Raw genomic sequence first — 20,541 nt, 5'->3', positions numbered from 1 at the left:
GCTGAGGACTGAACCCAGGGCCTTGTACTTGCTAGGCAAGTGCTCTACCACTGAGCTAAATCCCCAACCCTGCCATTTTCTTATCTTCTATATAGCATTCCTCTTATGCTCTGTTGAGTAATTTCTGACCCAGTGTATAGTGTGCTCTTGGGAATCTGTCTGCATCATTTGACTTTTTTGAGACATGGTCTCATTATATAGCCCAGGTTTGTCTCAAACTCAGATCGGACCTTCTGCCTCTGCTCACAAGTGCTAGGATAACAGGCATGTTACTGGCATCATTTGTCTCTTTAAGATCCTACGTCCTATTATTGCTTTTAGGATAATACTTTGTTCCTATTAGAACTGACAAAGAGGGACCAGGAATTTGGTGGCTCACCCTGGAATCCCACCATTCAAGAGGTGGAGACAGGTATATCTTGTGATTTGAGGCTAATTGGTCTGGTTTCAGGCCAGCTAAAACCATATAGTGATATTATACCTTTACAAAGACAGTTAAAAGTGCTGGCCAGGTGGCTCAGTGGTAAAGGAGCTTGGTGTCATGTCTGACAGCCTGAGGTAGGTCCCTGAAACTCACACGGAGGAAAGAACTAACTCACACAAACTGTCCTCTAGCCTCCACCTGTGTAGATATCTCTCCCCGATTAATGTAAGAATAAAAACCTTAAAAAACTGATAAAGAGGAACAAGGAAATGTCCCTGGCCTTCTGCTCTGTATAAAGCTGGTTGTTGAACTAGATTTTCAGTTATAGAAAAGAATCTTTGGTATCTGGCAGAATTTTGCCAACCCCCCTTTCTCTCTGGCTTACCAAGTAATTTTGGGACTTTGTTGGTGTGTTGCTCAGGAATTAACTTTTAACAAAGCTGGAAGTCCACTGGACATGAGCCGTGTTGGTTACTGGATAGTACTGACTTTCAAACATGACTGGTTTTGGACTCAGCTAGTTTTCTTACCCTCCATTGTAGGTGAGACTGCCATTCTTGGTGGTATTGAAGAACAGAATGATAAATTATGGAACTTTACCAAAAAGGCCTCACACATTCAGTTGGACAGGTAACAGAGTCTGTTCCTTTTCGACTTATTTTTAAGCACTTAAAGTATTTTGCCTTCCTCCCAATTTTTCCTATTGAAAAAAATTCCGACTCCAGGAAATAGAGACTCTGTTTTTCAGAGTTATACTACTCTTATCATTACTGCTAGTATTAAACGGTTGTGGTTGGAATCTTTATTATAGATTCTTTTCGAGTTCAGTAGAGAAAAGAATTCTGGTGCCTGCTTTCAAACCACCACACAGTGAAATTAGAGTAATACATAGGGAATTGTCATGACTTCTGCACAAGAAAAAGAAAACATTTTGAATGCCTTATTAAAGCCAACTCTTATCTCAGCAAACAAGATCTTTTGATATAAACTCAATAGTTGTGAGCTTATCAACTTTGTCCTTTTTTTAAGGCAGGAATGCCACTGTGCACATAGCGCAGGCTAACCTTTGCCCTCTGATTCTCCTGTCTGACTCTAGAGTGCCGGGGTTGTCTAGCATGTGCTACCACACGGTTTCCAGTTTTTGTCATGCTTATAATTATGGGGGAAGAGAACCTTTGTAATCTAAAGATGAAAGCCTTGCACGACAAAGGCTTCAGCTTCTTACTCATTTGCTGAGGCCTTTAGTGTTCTCCTAGCATGTGAGCAGTCTAAAATAGTCCTTGGATTGCCGTCTCCACGGTAAGCTTGTCTGAAACCTTGGGCTTTCTCTCCTCAGCTTACCAGAAGTGCCTTTGCTGGTTGATGTGCCCTGTTTGTCGGCTCAGTTGGACGATTCCATTCTTAACATAGTGAAGGACCACATTTTTAAGCATGGAGCAGTATCTTCCCGCCCACCAGTACAGATTGAAGAATTAGTAGAGAAACCTGGAGGTATCGTAGTGCGATGGTGTAAGGTATGTGCCAAATTCCAGAAGTGGTTTCAGCTTGATGGGATTGTGATTGGGGACTTTTACAGATCTTTCTTATTAACGAATACATTTTTCTCTTTCTAAACAAAAATATCCCTGCTATCTGTCTATCTATAAATTAATTAATTTAACTAATTTCACGGAAACTGTATCATATAAAGAGTTCAAGTTTTGTGTGCTGGCGGTCAGATCCCCTTAAAGGGACTTCAGTGAGGCTGCACACAAGTGCTAACTTCCACTTAACACCTAGTGAATTGAGGGCTCCTCCCTTCTGACTGCTGCGAAAAGCCGGAAGATAACAGTGTGTTTTCAGCATCTTTATCCTTGTTTAAGATTTCTGAAGTGAAGGCCTGTTGTGGAGGTGCGCACGTTCAATCCCAGCACTCAGGAAATAGACACAAGTGATTCTCTGTGATTTTGAGGCCAACCTGAACATATAGTGAGTTCCAAATTGGCCAGGACTGCATACTACTCTGTATCAAAACAAAGCAAAAAGTAACGAAATAAATATTTCTGTAGTTTCCTTATACTTGGTATTGCCCAAAATTCTGTTCTTTTTTTTTTTTAAATACATCTTATATAAATTTGTGTGTGTGTGAATATGTTTTTTACATATATTCTTTAAATCTGTATGTATGAGTCGCTATATTTTAATTAGAAACCATGTGCTAATTAGCCATTTTATCTTGGCTATTGATAAATCATTCAGAGCCAGCAACAGGTCAGTGGGTAAAAGTGTTTGTCATGGATCCTTGACCCAGGGATTCACATGTTGAAAAGACAGAACTGATTCTCAAAATTTGTCGGGGTTGGGGATTTGGCTCAGTGGTAGAGTGCTTGCCTAGCAAGCGCAAGGTCCTGGGTTCGGTCCCCAACTCTGAAAACAAACAAACAAACAAACAAAATTTGTCCCCTGACCTTCACTTCCATGCTGTGCAGTAGCACAGGAACACATGTATACATATCTCTTTACCAGTGTACACAAAATGGCTTCAACAAGTTCTTTCCTTAAATGAAATTTTTTAAATTGAAGCCTTCATACAGAAGAGCTAGACATGTGTCTGCTGGATTAAAACAGGACTCTCTCAGTACCCACATTCTCCACTGCTGTCATCACCAAAAGCTCCAACAACAAAAACCCACAATGACTCTACGTATTTCCAGGGGTTTTGCCTGCTGATTGCTTTGTTGTTGTTCGCTGTGTCTTATTTGTGTGTCTTTGTGCACACACGTAAGTTTTATGCTAAAACTTATGTAAAGTTATGAGATCTCAGTGTATTGGATCTGTATTAGCTAATGCCAGATATTTACCCTAAATGGTTTTGTGAATGGGTTTTGGAGGGAGGGCAGAGCCTTGCTACATAGACCAGGCTAGCCTCAGATCCATCCCTATCCTCCTGTCTGCCTTTCCCAAGTTCTGGGATTATAGTGCAGTATACCATACTTGGTGTGAATACCTACTTACTTCACCGATACCAAGGATTGTCAGAGTTAATGCCTTGCCCAAATGCTATCTCATTATGGGTTTTCGCTGTATTTTCTTTCATATTTGGCTATTCAGACTTTTATTTCTACCTTTTGCATCTTTTCCCTTTAAACTTTGAGCTTGTCATATAATTGAGGTTGGCCTTGAACTTGCTGTGGAGCTGAGGTTGTGACTCAGTGGTAGAGTGCTTGCCTATGCAAGGTACTGGGCTCCGTCCCCAGTACTGTACACATGTGTGGCCTAGGCTAATTCTAGATCTGCAGTCCCTTGCCTTGTTCTTCCAAGTGCTGAGACTATAGCTATATGCCTCTGTTCAGCTGTTCTTTCCCTCATCCTCTCTTTTTAAATTACATTGTATTTGTCTGTGTGTGTGTGTGTGTGTCTGTGTGTGTGTGTGTGTGTGTGTATACGTGCATGCCAAGTCACGTGTCTGGAGGGCAAACTCCTGTAAGAATTGGCTCTCATTCTACCATGTGGGCCTTAGGGATTGAACTCAGGTCTCCAGGGTTTGTGTCAGGTACCCTCCTGCTGTGCCAGTTTTGAAACAGAATTTTTTTTAAAAAAGAATAAAGCTGGTAAGATGGCTAGCAGTTAAAGGCATTGGTTGTGAAGACTGACAAACTGAGTTCAGTTCCTGGAGCCCACATGGTAGGAAAGAACTGACTCCCACAGGTTGTCCTCTGACCCTCACATGTACTTTGTAGTATGCATAAATATGTGTGCACACATACATACCCCACCAAGAAAGAAGGAACCAGGCATGGTAACATAGCATTGGATGCCAAGGCAGGAGGATGGCCAGTTCAAGGCCAGGCTGGAAAATAGAGAAGACTCACTCTCAGAAAAGAGAAGGAAAGGAGAAGCAACTGGATGTAACGATGCAAACCTATAATCTTAGCCCTTGGGAAGTTAAGGCAGGAAGATCACCGTGAATTCAAGGCCAGCCTGGGCTACATATAGCAAGACCCTATCTCAGGTCAAACAAAATGAAAGGAAAGGAAACAGTGATAGCATGTTTCCTATATCTTCCCCCAGAATGTTCCATACCACCCCAGTTCAGCACATGGACCTGTGGGTTGGTCTAGATGCCCTGTTCTGTGGGTTTTACCTAACTTAGAAATCCTTCTCCATAGGTGGATGATGACTTCACAGCCCAAGATTACAGGCTTCAGTTCCGTAAATGTCCTGCAAATCCTTTTGAAGACGTGTATGTAGGTTCTGAAACGGAATTCATAGTGTTGCACATAGACCCCAATGTCGATTATCAGTTCAGAGTCTGCGCCCGAGGAGACGGCCGGCAGGAGTGGAGTCCTTGGAGTGTTCCCCAGACAGGTCACTCCACACTGGTGCCTCATGGTATGTATGTCTTACCTTGTCACACCAGAAACTCCATGGAGTGTAGGAATATTTACTTTCTGTGCGGAGAGTCATATCCACGTTTCCTACAGATAATCCTGAATTAGAGACTATGGAACCTACTTTACTTAGACCACTCACGTAAATGGCTGTCAGCAGATCTGTGTAGTAGGTTCGCCTTTGGATTCTCAATTGAGCATCATCTAAAATCACACACTGAAAGTGGTGCCCAGGACAGCGACTTTTCTGGACCCTCATAAAAGTCTTAAAAACTTGAAGTTGGTCTGTTCCCTCCATTACTGATGTAAAGGACATACCCTTTTCCTCTTTTTCCTGTAAGACTTAGGGTCTTGCTGTGTTGCCCAACATTACCTTTTACTCAAGAAGTCTCATCTCAGCTTCCTAGGTAGCTGGGCTACAGCCATGTGCCACATACCTGGGTGTCTATGCACTTAGTAGTTTAGTTTTTCTTTATTTAAAGATATATTGGGCTAGAGAGATGACTCAGTGGTTAAGAGCACTGACTACAGCCCCAGAGGTCCTGAGTTCAAGTCCCAGCAACCACATGGTGGCTCACAACCATCTGTAGTGAGATCTGATGCCGTCTTCTGAAGGCAGTGACAGTGTACTCCCATAAATTAAATAAATAAACCTTAAAAAAAGATGAATAATTATTTGAGAAACATATTGTGTGTGTGTGCTCATATATTTGCTGGTTCTATGGACACCACTAGAATTAAAGACTGTCATGAGCTGGCTGAAAGAGGTGTTGAGAACTGAACTTTGGGGGTTGGGGATTTAGCTCAGTGGTAGAGCGCTTGCCTAGCAAGCGCAAGGCCCTGGGTTCGGTCCCCAGCTCCGAAAAAAAAAGAAAAAAGAAAAAAAAAAAAGAGCACTGACTGCTCTTCCAGAGGTCCTGAGTTCAAATCCCAGTAATCACATGGTGGCTCACAACCTTTATCTATAATGGGGTGCAGTGCCCTCTTCTGGTGTGTCTGAAGGGATCAACAGTGTACTCACATACATTAAATAAATACATCTTTAAAAATATATATATATACCCTTGAAAAGATTGTTATAATTTTGTCTTTCTTTTGGAAGAGTGGACAACTGGCTTCGAGGGGTACAGTCTGAGCAGTCGCAGGAATATAGCCCTCCGGAATGATGCAGAGTCCGCCGGCGTTCTCTACTCCAGCGCTCCAACCTACTTCTGTGGACAGACGCTGACATTCAGGCAAGGAGCCTGGGGAACGCCTGACTTGCTCTGGCTGTGTAATGGAGTGGGTGGGGAGTGCGTGAGTTTGAGTTTGACATACTCCAGCTTTAGCCGGTCACTTACAGTGTCCTATTTGGCAAAGGTTTTTTTTCTGTTGTGTTGAGACAGGGTCTCATCCTACGTAACCCTGCCTGGCCTGGAACTGGTAAAGGCTAGACTGGTCTCAAACTCAGAGAAGTCTGCTTGCCTCTTTCTCCCAAGTGCTGGGATTAAAGCCGTGCCCCAGCACACCAAGCTTTTCACAAGGCTTCATAACTTTTCCTGTTTCAGTCATCTGTGTCTGTGGGGTTCTATATAAAAGCTTGGTACTTGGTTTGTTTGTCTCTTTCGCTCTGGTTAAGTAGGGATGAGTAGAATACCTCCTAAGTCAGAGGCATGGTGGTGTAAACCTGTCACTGCAGAACTCAGGAGATGGGGGAGTTCAAGATGGCCTCAGCACAGAGCAAGTCCACGTGGGCTGTATAAGACCCTGTCTGTACCACAAAGCAAACTGCTTGGGGCCAAGAATTATTTTTCCCTTTGTCTGAAAAGCAGCTCACTATTGTGAGCTCACTATTATGTGTGTGACTGTAAAGTACAACCAGAAGCAAGCCTTTTCTACTTCACTTTCCTGTCACCTGCTATCCCACACAGGAAATCAGGAGGTGCTTTCTTCTCCCTCGTTAGCTGAGCAGTGTCTTCTATGGTCCTACTTTTTTTTTTTTTTTTTTTTTTTTTTTTTTTTGGTTCTTTTTTTTCGGAGCTGGGGACTGAACCAGGGCCTTGCGCTTCCTAGGCAAGCGCTCTACCACTGAGCTAAATCTCCAACCCTATGGTCCTACTTCTAAAGAGGTCTTCATTGACAACCAAAGCCCACGTGTTTGGTTTGGTTTGGTTTGGTTTGGTTTGGTTTGGTTTGGTTTGGGCTGGTTGGGCTAACTCAGTTTTGGTTGAGTGACTGGTGTGGCCTGGTTTGGGCCATGCTTACTTCAGTGTAGCAGAATCGCCTCGAAGTCTTAAATCTCAAGATTATTGAATATTTTTATTTCTTTAAAAATGTTCTTATTTGAGCTGGAGAGACGGCCCAGTGATTAAAAGTACTGACTGCTCTTCCAGAGGTCCTGAGTTCAATTCCCAGCAACCACATGGTGGCTCCCAGCCATCTGTAAGGGATCTGATGTCCTCTTCTGGTGTGTGCTGACAGGGTGCTCGTATACTTAAAATAAATAAATAATCCTTTTTTTAAAATGTTTTTAGTTGGGGTTGGGAATTTAGCTCAGTGGTAGAGCGCTTGCCTAGGAAGCGCAAGGCCCTGGGTTCGGTCCCCAGCTCCGAAAAACAGAACCAAAAAAAAAAAAAAAAATGTTTTTAGTTATATGTGGGTATTGTCGGACACACACTTGCAGGAGTGGATTCTCTCTTTCCACCACGCAGGTCCCTGCTTTTCTGTGTCTGACCAGTGTCTTCATGTGAACCTGAGCATCTTACCGTCCTCATGTAGTAGGGGTTTCTTCTGTTCTGTTTTTTGTGTGTGAGCCATGGGAGAACATCTGGAAGTTTTGTCTGAGCCAGTGTTGCTGGGTTTCCCTCACCACCTCATTTGTTCTGACCCCCACCGTCAGGATGTGTTTGTGCTTTGTCTTGCTTTTGACGCCCCCTCTTACCCATTAAGTCATAAAGAAAGAATGATTGAGTCACCAGAAGAATGCCAAGAGAGGAGAAAAATGAGTCTCAGCTTTCCACGTCTGTGATAAACACTTGAGATAATGGGCTCCCAGAAAAGGCTGTCCCACCCACCTCCCGTGCTGTAGCTCGTGATAGGCCTGCTCCATTTCTGTGGGCTGGAGCCAGCCGTTACAGTGGCAGGATTTTCTCCCATCCCGAACAGTGCCAGCTGTGGACCAAAGCATTGATACTTGTGTCTCTCAGGAGCACAGAAATAATTCTATCTCTAATTATGGCAGAACCTGAAACTCAAAACCTTCTTATGCCCTATGTAGTGAGTTTTCTGTACTAACATACTCCTGTGTCTGTGACTTTGTGTACAAAAATACTTTCATTGGTGAAATTCCTGAAAACCAGGTGCGTACGCACACCAACAGACCTTCTACAACCTGAGAGGTGGTGGCCAGTGAGCTCAACTCAGAACAATGATAAATCGTTGCAGTTGTGATCTGAGTGGTGTTTACTCAGTGACATGGTGTGTGCTAGTGCACAGTCTCAGGGACCCAGGTCATGTAGCTGAGAAAGTCCTGGCCTTCTGATCCCCCTGCTTCCACTTCCCAAGAGCAGATGTAAGAACTGTGCACTACTCTGCTGGCTTATTGGTGCTTAGGCCTGAACACAGTGCCTTGTAAATGCAAGGCAAGCACTCTGCCTCCTGAGCTGTGCAGCAAACCTCATTGTTGTCTAACTTGATAAGCGTAGGTGACCACTTTAGGAGTGAGGAGCTGAGGTACAAAGAAGTTTGTTGTTCCGAGTCTCACAGCTAGTAAGTACCAAAGCAGGAACTGAAGTCCAGAGAGCCTGTCTCCAGAATCCAGTGGCTGTGACTGCCTCAGCCTGCGGAGTGTGGGATAGACATGCATCACCACACCCAGGGAAATGGGCGATCTTAGCCACTGCCTCTCTTTTGTCCTTTTTGTGAGGAAGTAAGTGTGGAGCACTAATGTGGAGTGCTGCAGTCCTGCTGCCGCCTCCGTAGTTCTCTAGTGTTGGTGCTGTAGCTGCACATCAGGTCTTGGTGTGTAAATCATTTATTCTTCCACAAGGCCGCCCCCATCCCTTTCTGACGTTAGTATCTGTTCCTCTCTGTATTTCTTTCTTTCTTTTTTTAATCAGATTATCTTTTATTTAAATATTTTCTTGTTGCTTCTTAATTAGCTGGGCATGCCACTGCACCACTGTTGATGTCATCTATGATGTCATGAGGGTGGTGGCCATCCACATTGCAGCCCACAGACTGTGCGGTACCCAGGATCTCCTTGATAGTTCCAGAAAGTTCTCTGGCCAAAGACCAGTGTCTCATCTGCTGGGCAATGTTGATAATCTTATCAAAAGTGATGTTTGCACTGTAATGTTTTTCTGCTTCCTGTCTCTTGGTGGCTCCTTGAGGGCTTTGATGATCAGGGCAGACGCAGAGGACACCACCTCAATCTGAGCCTGTCTGTTCTGGATTGTCAGTTTCACTGTAATCCTGAGGCCCTTCCAGTCACTGGTAGCCTTGGCGATGTCATCACCAACTTTTTTTGGGAGACAGACCCAGAGGACTAATCTTAGGGGCCAAGGCAGATGTGGTGCGGACCTCGCCTCCGGTGCACCTCAAGTACACGACTTTGATCTTGTTGGGGTCGAACTTGGGCGGCATGGTGGAGGTGACTGGTGTCGGATGAACCTGGATTCGGGACGACGGAAGAAAGTTGCACCGTTGCCTCCTCCGAGCCAAAAGCCAAAAAGCCTCTTTGTATTTCTTGATCCTAATGGTGTCTTATGGTTTAAATTCCCTCTGTGAATACAAGGGGATATTTGATTGATGACTTACACACTTGGCAGTGATACAGATTGATTGGATCCCACTGCCTACTGTCTGCTGACTGGTCTGATGGTAGGCTCAGTCAAACTTTTCTCTGACCTCTCCCAGAGAAGCCTCATTAGGGCCACTGGCAGGTGATGAACTAAGACTCAGTTAAGCTCAGTCTCAGGCTGACTTTGCCTGTTGTCATTGAATGTGGACTAAGAATTTTCTACCCTGTCAAAGGCAGCAACAGTTAAGCCAGAAGGTGATTGGGAGGGGCAGGTGAGTGTCCTGGATGAGGAGCTTAAGGACCAGCTCTTTAGAAGGACGGCTGCACTGCAGGCACACCTGTTGTTAGCCAGCTTGTCTTTGCTGGCTTCGGGATGGCTTGCAGGTGTGGCCAACCTTTTGGCATTGTTACTCAGAGGAATGAGCACTAAGGACTGAGCGAGCAGTGCCATTATAGGAGTCAGGGTACCAAAATCCTATTTAAAGTCAAACTATCTTTTTTTTTTTTTTTTTGGTTCTTTTTTTTTCCGGAGCTGGGGACCTTGCGCTTCCTAGGTAAGCGCTCTACCACTGAGCTAAATCCCCAGCCCCCAAACTATCTTAAATAAGGATGCAATCTGTGTTGGGATGAATTCATCATTTTCCTGGGCTGCATGTGGGCTATGGGCTACGGGTTGGACATGCCTTGGTAGAGCCTCTGAGGCAGGAAGCCTTGTTTCTGGCTGAGTGCTTAGCCTCTCTCTGCCTTGGTGCCTGAGTCTGCTGACAGCCCTTCCCCAGGCCTCTCATGTCTCCTGGCTGGACATTCCTGTTTCCTTTGCTTGCTTTTAACTTCCTGCATCACCATCAGTTTACTCTTTAGTTGTGTGTGTCTGTGTGCATCTGCCATGTGAGTGCAGGTGTCCTCGGAGGCCAGAGCTCTTGGTCCCCAGGAGCTGCAGTTTCAGGCAAGAACAGTACATGTCCTGAGCCATCTCCCCAACCCCTTATTAATTTTTAAGCTGTATGTTAACCTTTCCTGTCACCTGTTTTTTAGTTTGCTTTGTTGTTTTGAGGTCAGGTGTAGTGTATCCCAAGCTGGCCTCAAACTCACTATAAAGCTAAGAATGCTCCCCTGGCCTCCCCTCCCTGCTGCAGAGAGTGAGCATGCCAGCACACTCCGTTTGTGCTGAGCTTCCAAACCAAGCCCCACCGCCTGGTTTTTTTAAAGCAGCTTCCTTTGCTTTGGTGCTAACAGCCTTTCTTAATCTTGGAAGCCTTGGGGATAGGCTGCTGCTCTTCCTTTTTCAAGCTAAGAAACAAAAGCACATGGGACCATCGGTCAGCCTCAAATCTTGGAAATGTAGAGTTTGTTACTCTAGGACCTGGGCTTGTAGCGCTGCCTTCTCTGTCCTCTTCTGTGTCACAGTTTGTCTTCTGTTGCTGTAATAAAACACTCACCAAAGAAACTGGGGACGAAGGATTTATTGCCTCTTACAGGTCACAGTCCCTTACCGAGGGAAGCTAGGGCAGGAGGTCAGAGGAACCCTGGAGTTGGAACCGAAGGAGGATAGGGGAAGACTGTCTTCCTCTTGCTTGCTTAGCTTCCTTTCTTAAGAACCCCACACCCGGGCTGGGGATTTAGCTCAGTGGTAGAGCTCTTGCCTAGCGAGCACAAGGCCTTGGGTTCGGTCCCCAGCTCTGAAAAAGAAGAACCCCACACCCACCTGCTTAGGAATGGTACATCCCACAGCAGTCACAACTTTAAAAAACAAAATCACTTGTATTTTGAAACAAGTTCTCACTGTGGTACCCTGGCTGGCTTGAACTTGCAGCAACTGCCTTTCCCCTGTCTCCAGAGTGCTAGTATTATGACAGTACTGCTACAGCCAGAGGTTAATAGCTGTGAGATATGTGAATTTGATTCAGCGCTTGCTTCGATACCTCCCCCATTCCCCAGCCCCAGCCCCCCATGATAGATAAGGGTCTTACTTTGGAATTCACTGTGTATCTCAGGCCAGCTTCAGATTTTCAGCAATCCTGTTTCTGCCTCCTTGGTGCCAAGATTACATGTGTCATTATACCTGGCTCGTTTGGTTTATTCTTATTGCATATGTGTGTATAGACACATACATATGTATGATTTGTGTGTGCTGTGAGTGTAAGTGCACTCATTATAGCATAGCATGCGTGTGAAGGTCAGGTGACCACCTTCAGGAGTAGCGTCTCAGCTTCCACAATGTGAGTTCTGTGGATCAGGCTCAGGTTGTCAGAGTTGTGACACAGGCAGTTTACCCACTGAGCCTTCTCTCAATTCCTTGTTTTTTGTTTCTGAGACAGTCTTGTTATGTAGCCCAGGCTGACCTCAGACTCTCCTCCTGACTGCTAGCCTTACAAGTATTGACCAAACAAACTGGGCAGTGTGGCGCACACCTTCGTCCCAGCACTCCAGAGGCAGAGGTAGGTCGACCTCTGAGTTGGAGGCCAGCCTGGTCTACAGAGCAAACAGCCAGGATTACACAGAGAAATCCTCTTTCTTGGGGAAAAAAACAAAAACAAGTATGCACCAACCATGCCTGGCTTTTTCTTCTGTCAGTACTGAGGATCAAACCTGGGCCTTTCATATGCAGGCAAGGCCTCTGCCACTGAGCTACACCGTGTTTCCTTTTCATTAGGTATTAACATTTTTATCATTTTTGAATGCCCTTAAGCTCAAGGAGATCCTTATTTTCTCTACAGAGTTCCTCTCTGCCATTACCAGGTATATCTTGTTAGCTTCTTATATTCAAAAAGTAGTCTAGGCTGGGGGTACACTCAGTGGTACTGTGTGCAGTTAGCATACAGAAGACTAAGTTCGATCCCCAGCACCAAACCAAAAACAAAACCGACAGCACAATTAGAAAAGCCCTATGGAGAAGCTGCCAAGGGGGTATATTTTATATAGGGGTAGGGTGTGTTCCTTGGTAGGCTGTCCTTGCTCCAGTTGATGGGCCCACACCCAGGGCAGCATTAATAGCATCCTGGGATATAAGAGAAAAGAAAAGCCTGAAGTTGAGAGGGACACTTTGAAGGGTAGTAGGGGAAGAGCTGGAGGCAGGAAGGAAGATGGACATTATTAAAGTATATTTTAGTCTTTAAGAAACTTTCAGAGATACATAAAAACACTATTTTTTTTTTTAAAGTTGGTGTTTGAGTCAGGCACACCACGAATGAGTATCCCTCCAAGCACCAGAGAGGCTAGGGCAGGGGGATCATGAGTTCAAGGTCATTTTAGGCTCCATAAGCAAGACCTTATCTCAACATAAACTGAAATGGAGTTAATTTGTTTTTAACTAGGATCTCTGAATCTTGTCTGTTCCTCCATATGCTATGTGGAAAGATACTGCATAGTCCCAGGGAGAATGCAGCTGGGCTAGGGTTTTGTAGTTTTGTTACAGGGGAACCCCTAGAGGTACAGCAGCCCTGTGAAGCAGGCTCAGATTACAGATATGGGTAATGTCACCCAGAGGAATTCTCCCCGACGCACTCTATTATAGTGTGGGGGAGATACGCTGAGAACTTGCCAGTAGTCACTCCCTGGCTTTTAATTTGTTTGCACAGGTAGGATTACATGAAGTCAGTGAACATTCCTGACTTGGGTGTTCATGCACAGCCCTGGTTATCACAGAATTAATAGGCTGGCTTCTCTGTGTTTCTTAATATCACTTTCCTAAAATGGAAAGCCAGTTCTCTTGATTGACTGCAGTCGTTTGTTTGTTTGTTTCTTTGTTTGTATATGAACCACATTGTCACATTGATCTCTTCCCCCACTCTGGGTGTACTGCATCGGGTATCATAGGGAATGAGGGGTTAAGAAAAAGAAGAAATGTCAGGCCTAATATCTTACACCTGGTTCTCAGGAGGATGAAGCAGGGAGACAACCACAACTCCAAAGCCAGGGAGGCTACACAGTTTCAAGTCATCCTGAGCTGCAGATTGAGACCTGATCTTTAAGAGACCATGAGCTGCCCAGTGCTGTTGGTGCAGGCCTTCAATCCCAGCACTTGGGAGGCAAAGGCAGGCGGATCTCTTTACGTTTGAGGCCAACCTGGTCTACACAGTGAGTTTCAAGACAGCCAGGGCCACACAGAGAAACCCTGTCTCAGGAAAGAGGAATGGAACTAGCAGCTGTGAAGATGGGCTATGTAAAGCTGCTTTCCACACGAGCATAGGAACCTCAGTCTGCATCCCAAGGATACACATGGAGACCAGACATGCACTGTGAGTCCCTGTAATCCCAGTGTCTTAGTTAGAGTCACTGTGCTGTGATGACCAGAAGCAACTTGGGAGGAAAGGATTTATTTCCCTCACAGCTTCACCATCAAAAGCAATGAGGGCAGGAAGTCAAGGAGTGCAAGAACCTAGGATCAGGAGCCATGGAGAGTGCTTCTTTTACTGGTTTGTCCAGCCTGCTTCTTACAGAAGGGAGACTACCAGCCAGGTATGGCCTCACCCACTAATTAAAGAAATGCCCTACAAACAGATCTTATGGAGGCATTTTCTCAAATTGAGGTTCCCTCCTTTCAGATAACTCTGGCTTATATCAAGTTGACATAAACCTAGTCAGCACACCCAGTGTCCCTATGAGAAGATGGGGTAGGGAGACAGGAGAATCCCTGGAAGCTTTCAGGCCAGCTAGTATGCAACACACACACACACACACACACGCACACACACACACACACACGCACACACACACACACACACACACACGCACACACACACACACACACACACACACACACACACAGAGTTTCAAACAAGATAGGAGGAGGCATGTTACTCAGCAGCAGCAGCTGAGTGATACTAGGACTAACATCTGAGCAGACTAAGAAGCAGAGAACAGGAACTGTTGGAGTTTTCAAGATTTCTCCATTCCCTCCAATTTTTTAATCTGGACTGAGGTGATGCCAAACAAGTAGAAGACTCCTCCTTATTTAAATTTTATAAATATTCTCACTAGAAGTGATGCCTTTTGGGTTTGTCTGTTTCTGTTGTTTTGGAGTTTTGAGACAGTGTTTCTCTTTGTAGAGCTGTCTGTCTTGGAACTCACTGTGTAGCCCTCACTGGCCACAGTCAAAGACATCTGCCTGCTTCTGTGTACCCCTTGCTGCCCTGAATTCTAGGATTAAAGATGTGGGCTCCTGCGTCTGGCTGGGCGGTTCAAAATCCAGTCAAGTTGACTACATTAAACATCACTGAACAGATGTTGGGTTTTTGTATTTTTTTCCTTTGTCTCTCATTTGTTTTTAATTTTAAGTTTGTCTTATATGTGTGTGAGTGCTTTTGTCTGGGTGCTGTGTGAGCGCAGTTTCCATGGAGACCAGAAGAGGGCTTTGGATCCCTAGAACTGGAGATAGAGAAGTTCGTGGGCTGCCATGTGGGTACTGGGAATTGAACTTGGGTCCTCTGGAAGAGCACCCAGCCAGTTCTCTTAACTACTGAGCCTTTTTCCTGGGCTCTAAAAGATACTATTCTGTACAACACATGATTCTATCACGTATTTAAAGCTGCATGGGATATAAGTTCTTAGTCATTGGCTACTGTTATTTGGAAAATGTTAGTTGGGATAAAATTGGTCCTTTAAATGTAGTGACTGGGGGCTGGAGAGATGGCTCAGTGGTTAAGAGCACTGTCTGCTCTTCCAGAGGTCCTGCTTTCAAATCCCAGCAACCACATGGTGGCTCACAACCATCTGTAATGGGATCTGATGCCCTCTTCTGGTGTGTCTGAAGACAGCTGTAGTGTACTATATATAATAAATAAATCGATCTTTAAAAAAAAATGTAGTGACTGTTAGGGATGTTTTATTTGTTTATTGTTTTGGGTGTTTTGTTTTGTTTTGTTTTTGAGACAGTTTCTCTATTTTAACTTTTGCTATCCTGGAACTTACTCTGTAGAGCAGGCTGACCTAGAACTTGGAGCCCCACCTGCCTCAGCCTCCCAAGTGCCAGGATTAAAGATGCGCACCACCATACTCAACTTGCTGGTTTTTTTTTAAGATTTATTTGTTTATTGTTTATGTAATATGTGTGTCTGTGACAATGCATGTTATGTGTGTACAAGTGCCTGAGGATCCAGACGGTACTGGATCCCTTGAAACTGGAGTTGCAGATGCTTGGGTGCCTGTAGTGAGAATTCTGGTATTTTGGTCTATTAAAAACCACAGGAGGGCTGGAGAGATGGCTCAGCGGTTAAGAGCACCCGACTGCTCTTCCAGAGGTCATGAGTTCAATTCCCAGCAACCACATGGTGGCTCACAACCATCTGTAAAGAGATCCGATGCCCTCTTCTGGTGTATCTGAAGACAGCTACAGTGTACTTATATATAATAAATAAATAAATCTTTAAAAAAAAAAAAAAACCACAGGAATAGGGGGCTGGAGAGATGGCTCAGTAGTTAAGAGCACTAACTGCGGGGTTGGGGATTTAGCTCAGTGGTAGAGCGCTTGCTAAAGTGCAAGGCACTGGGTTCAGTCCCCAGCTCCAAAAAAAAGAAAAAAAAAAAAGAAAAAAAAAAAGAGCACTAACTGCTACACTTCCAGAGGTCCTGAGTTCAATTCCCAGCAACCACATGGTAGCTCACAACCATCTGTAATGGGGGCCGATGCCCTCTTATGGTGTCTGAAGACAGCTGCTACACTGTACTCATTTAAATTAAAAAAAATTCAGAAATATTATGAGTATGTTTTCTTTTTAATTCAGGTATGGGGATGTGGGGCTGCATTTGACTGCAGCAGCTATGATTTGCCTCGTGCTCTAGCAGAGGCGTGGTTTTGCCAGCGGCGGGTAGTTTCTGGGACTGTGTGATGTTTGGAATTCTGGGAACAGAGTAGATAATGTAGAACCCTGATAAGTGAGATGGGTGGGTGGTGGTCATTAAGGGGGTTGGTTGCCTTTTGTTAGTAATGGTGCCCAAAGGAGAAAGTCACTAGATTTAGGGATCTCTGTCTCTCCTCCCTCTATCCTCCTTTCTCTCCTGTCTAGTGATACACAATGAATTGGGGATGGGGGTCAGAAAGAAATTAGATTTCAGTGATCTCCGTCTCACCTCCCTCAATCCTTGTTCCCCTGTCTAGTAATAGGGGGTAAAAGTGGGACAGAGGGGCAGATAAATACGGGGGAAAACCCAACAAAGTAGCAAAGGCTACAAGCAAAGAAGAAGCAAGAAATTAGATTCATAGATATTTGTTTTCTCTCTCTCTCCCCACCTCTAGTCTATTCTTCTGTCTTTCCTAGCTAGTGACAGGGAGTGAAGCCTGGGGGATAAAGGGTGGGAAAACAGAACTGACAAAGCAGCAAAGGCCAGCTACAGGTGCAAGATACTGAACTCCAGTCCCCTGAAAGGGCAGCACGTACTCCTCAGCACTGAGCCATCTCGCCCATCCCATGTTACATTTAAAAAGAAAGAAAGATGAGTGACCTTTCTACTTCAATTACAGAGTTGAAACCGTGGGACAGCCAGACAGAAGAGACAGTATAGGAGTATGTGCAGAAAAGCAGAATGGCTATGAATCTCTTCAGCGGGACCAAGCCGTGTGCATCAGCACGAACGGTAAGACACCGTGTTTTTTTTTTTTTTTTTTTTTTTTTAAAGATTTATTCATTTATTATATATAAACTGTCTTCAGATACACCAGAAGAGGGCATCAGATCTCATTACAGATGGTTGTGAGCCACCATGTGGTTGCTGGGGATTGAACTCAGGACCCCTAGAAGAGCAGTCGGAGCTCTTAACCACTGAGCCATCTCTCCAGCCCCCGCCCTTAAAACAGATCACTAGCAGGAGCTGACCGGAAGGCCGGCTCCTTAAGGTCTAAGGCACCAGACGGCACATTGCAAGCCCACAGAGGAGGGAAGCAGCCAACAGTCCTACCCCACGGGCACGCAGAATCCTTAGGTCTGTGAGCTGGTCTTTGCTTCACCTGTGGGGATGGGGGTTAATCTCTACTTAAATCATTATTTTTTTCTTTTTTTCGGAGCTGGGGACCGAACCCAGGGCCTTGCGCTTGCTAGGCAAGCGCTCTACCACTGAGCTAAATCCCCAACCCCTATTTAAATCATTATTAACAGACAGTTTTCTGGAGTCTTTTGCTGAACTAAGGAGGTGGCCCTTCAGTAATCTAGAAGCGTTTTAATTTCTCAGTCATTGCTTAGGTGATGCAAACTTTAACGTTTTAGGTGCAGTCTTTGTCAATGGGAAAGAAATGACCAATCAGTTGCCTGCGGTTACCTCTGGCTCCACTGTCACGTTTGACATCGAAGCTGTGACTCTAGGACCTTGTAACAACAATGAAGGTGGGAACGTCAAGCTCCGGGTGACCATCAGCTCCAGTAACCGGGAGGTGGTGTTTGACTGGCTGCTGGAGCAGTCCTGTGGCTCTCTCTACTTCGGATGCTCATTTTTCTACCCCGGATGGAAAGTGCTGGTATTTTAGCATTTGCAGGGCTTAGCTTTGGTGTGAGGGTTTGCTGTTTCTGTCCGCAGTTCTGTTGTATCTGACTTTGAAAAGGTGAGCTGACCTCTCTGTCCATCAGGGATGAAAAGTGTTGCTGGGTTCACATTGTAAGATTTCAGTAACAGATCAGTGAGCTGACCAGGGTGGATAAAACCATAGTTCAGTTTTGTTTTTAGTACAAATACCAAGCTAGCTTTGAAAGTCTGCATATTTTTTCCACTGTTCTTCCTAAAGTTGGTTGTTAAAACAGAAAATGTCACATTAGTATATCTTCATCAAGACTGAAGGCCAGAAGTAAACAACAGAAGACAGCAGGAGGCCAGGCTTCTGCAGTGCTTGTCCTGAGTGTTTTTGCTCCTCCTACGTCCACTCGGGGAGTGCTGACTTTACTCCTGTGCTCAGTACACTCCGGGTCTGAAAAGCTTAGTGAGTTCTGCACTTTTACAGTGTTTGAGCAAGCATCTGTGATAGCCAATGTTAGCATCTCTTCTTTTTACTGGCAGCAGTGACACAAGATAGGGCAGAAGGTCTGTATTCCTGCAGGTGAAGCCACTTATGGAAGAACACAGCAGTGTTAGCCAGGTCCCGTGTGTACAGCACACCCCATGCACATCCTGCCTCAGCTGTGCACATGGCCTGTGCGGAGTGTTAAGTCAGTATAATGTCAGGTTGAGAAATGGTCTTTTAGTGGACCAAAGAAATAAAGGATAAATACTTGACCTACTTTTTTTTTTAAAACTTAAATTTCTGTAAAATATTTATTTGACTTACTTAATATGTACAAAATTGTGGTCTTGTTATACCAGCCTTCAGATAATTTTTAATGTGAATTTTTGTTTGTTTTTACCAATAGTAAAAAAAAGAGTGGAAAAGCAAGTGTGATATTTTTGTAAGATAATTTATTTGGGGATTCATGTTCCCACTCTGACAATCATGGCCTTTCCTCCTCCCGTTTTATGTCTATGTAAGTGCCCTTTCTCATGTTAAGTAGAGGTTCTAGAGGACGTGCCTTATCCAGCCTTCTGAAATAAAATAAAAATGAAAAGTTAACAGTATGTACTCTATGGGGTTTTTGTGAGTATTATGAGTCCAATCTTAATATACTTTTTATTAGAAATTTAATAGAAGGGGCTGGGGATTTAGCTCAGTGGTAGAGCGCTTACCTAGGAAGCGCAAGGCCCTGGGTTCGGTCCCCAGCTCCAAAAAAAAGAACCAAAAAAAAAAAAAAAGAAAAGAAATTTAATAGAAAAAAAAAGGTCTGCCTCCAAGCATTTCTCTTAGTTATTATTATAACTTGTAAAAGGCTGCTTATAAATTATGTTTACATTCTGTATCTCATCTCATACCAAGTACAGTGCCTTACAATAACACATGTGTAATACGTGTTATAATATATAATTGAATGAATGGAGATGAGGTATTTTGTCCACACAGCTTCATCTCTTTTTCTTCATTTATTAAATGTATATTTAATGTGGGGGGGGGTTGTTCATCCTTTCTTTCTTTCTTTCTTTCTTTCTTTCTTTCTTTCTTTCTTTCTATCCATTAGTTTGTCTGAGACAAGAATTCTACTATTTTGAACCCTGGAACTAACTTACTGATGTTGTTTGCTGTGAACTGTAAGGTTTTTTTTACCACATGAACCCCTTCTGTCCAGTGGATGATACTGAGAGTCTTTGGGTGATGATGCAGTGAGAATGGGTGTTTACTCTGCTACCTGCCAGGTGCCAGGTGCTGTTCTGAATTTGTAAAGGATGCTGTCTTGGTTTGCACTTTACTGCTGTAAAGAGACACCATGACCAAGGCAAGGCAAGTCTTACAAGGAAACCATTTGATTGTCTGGCTTTCAGTTTCAGAGGTTCAGTCCATTATTTACATGGTGGGAAGCATGGCCACGGGGCAGGCAGGCCTGGTAGTGGAAAATCCGAGAGTTCTACATCTTGATGCAAAGGCAGCCATGACAAAGTAACTATCTCCCTCCTACATTAGTCACAACCAAGAAAATGCTGCTAGGTGTACCCACAGGCCAGTCAGTCCTTGGTTGTGATTCCCTCTTTCCAGGTCTCTAAATTGATGGAAATTGTACCCAGAGAGGATCCAGCTGGCTGCATATTGTGGCTGACCGATGACTCCAAACTGGATCAGTCAAAGTCCAGTCTGTTCAAGTGACACATGGTGTTTATTTACATTTTAGTTGTACTTCTTTAAGGAGGGCATCAGCAAAATGCAGTTAGTTTGAAAAACTCTCGGCCAAGTGTGGTGCACCATCACCACCAGACTTCGAACTTAGAAACTATCCTGTTCTACACAGGAAAATCTGCTGCTTTCTCTGGACTTCTTGTTTCTCTTTGTCGCACGTTCTATATGAACGAGCGGGTCCCTGTAAATGTGCCCTTGTCTTCATTCTCTGTACACAGCTCTTTATACTTGATGAGTTTGTCTTAACAGATTGTGGTATTTTCATTCATGAGCTAAAATGTTCCAGATGGAT

The 20,541-nt window shown here is 44.3% G+C and overlaps 1 protein-coding gene and 1 pseudogene across 4 annotated transcripts in view; one reads left to right on the top strand and one right to left on the bottom strand.

Moving 5' to 3' along the window:
- Positions 1 to 18,265, top strand: part of Crlf3 (cytokine receptor-like factor 3) — a 36,375-nt gene extending 18,110 nt beyond the window's left edge. Inside the window, 6 exon segments of one of the 3 annotated variants that reach the window (NM_001168612.1) lie at positions 967 to 1,054; positions 1,761 to 1,938; positions 4,573 to 4,795; positions 5,897 to 6,029; positions 17,034 to 17,146; positions 17,773 to 18,265. In NM_001168612.1, coding sequence (NP_001162083.1) covers positions 967 to 1,054; positions 1,761 to 1,938; positions 4,573 to 4,795; positions 5,897 to 6,029; positions 17,034 to 17,146; positions 17,773 to 18,029 — 992 coding nt within the window. In that variant the 3' untranslated portion in view covers positions 18,030 to 18,265. 3 annotated transcript variants of the gene reach the window in all.
- On the bottom strand, positions 8,926 to 11,633 carry Rpl12-ps6 (ribosomal protein L12, pseudogene 6; annotated as a pseudogene). Its single transcript, XR_015631872.1, has one exon. The product of XR_015631872.1 is annotated as a ribosomal protein L12, pseudogene 6 (transcript).
- Positions 18,266 to 20,541: the final 2,276 nt, after the last annotated feature.

The sequence above is a fragment of the Rattus norvegicus genome, chromosome 10 (genome assembly GCF_021556685.1).
Source record: "Rattus norvegicus strain SHRSP/BbbUtx chromosome 10, alternate assembly SHRSP_T2T, whole genome shotgun sequence".
In the NCBI taxonomy this organism is placed as follows: Eukaryota; Metazoa; Chordata; class Mammalia; order Rodentia; family Muridae; genus Rattus; species Rattus norvegicus.
This window is presented reverse-complemented; position numbering and strand designations above follow the sequence as displayed.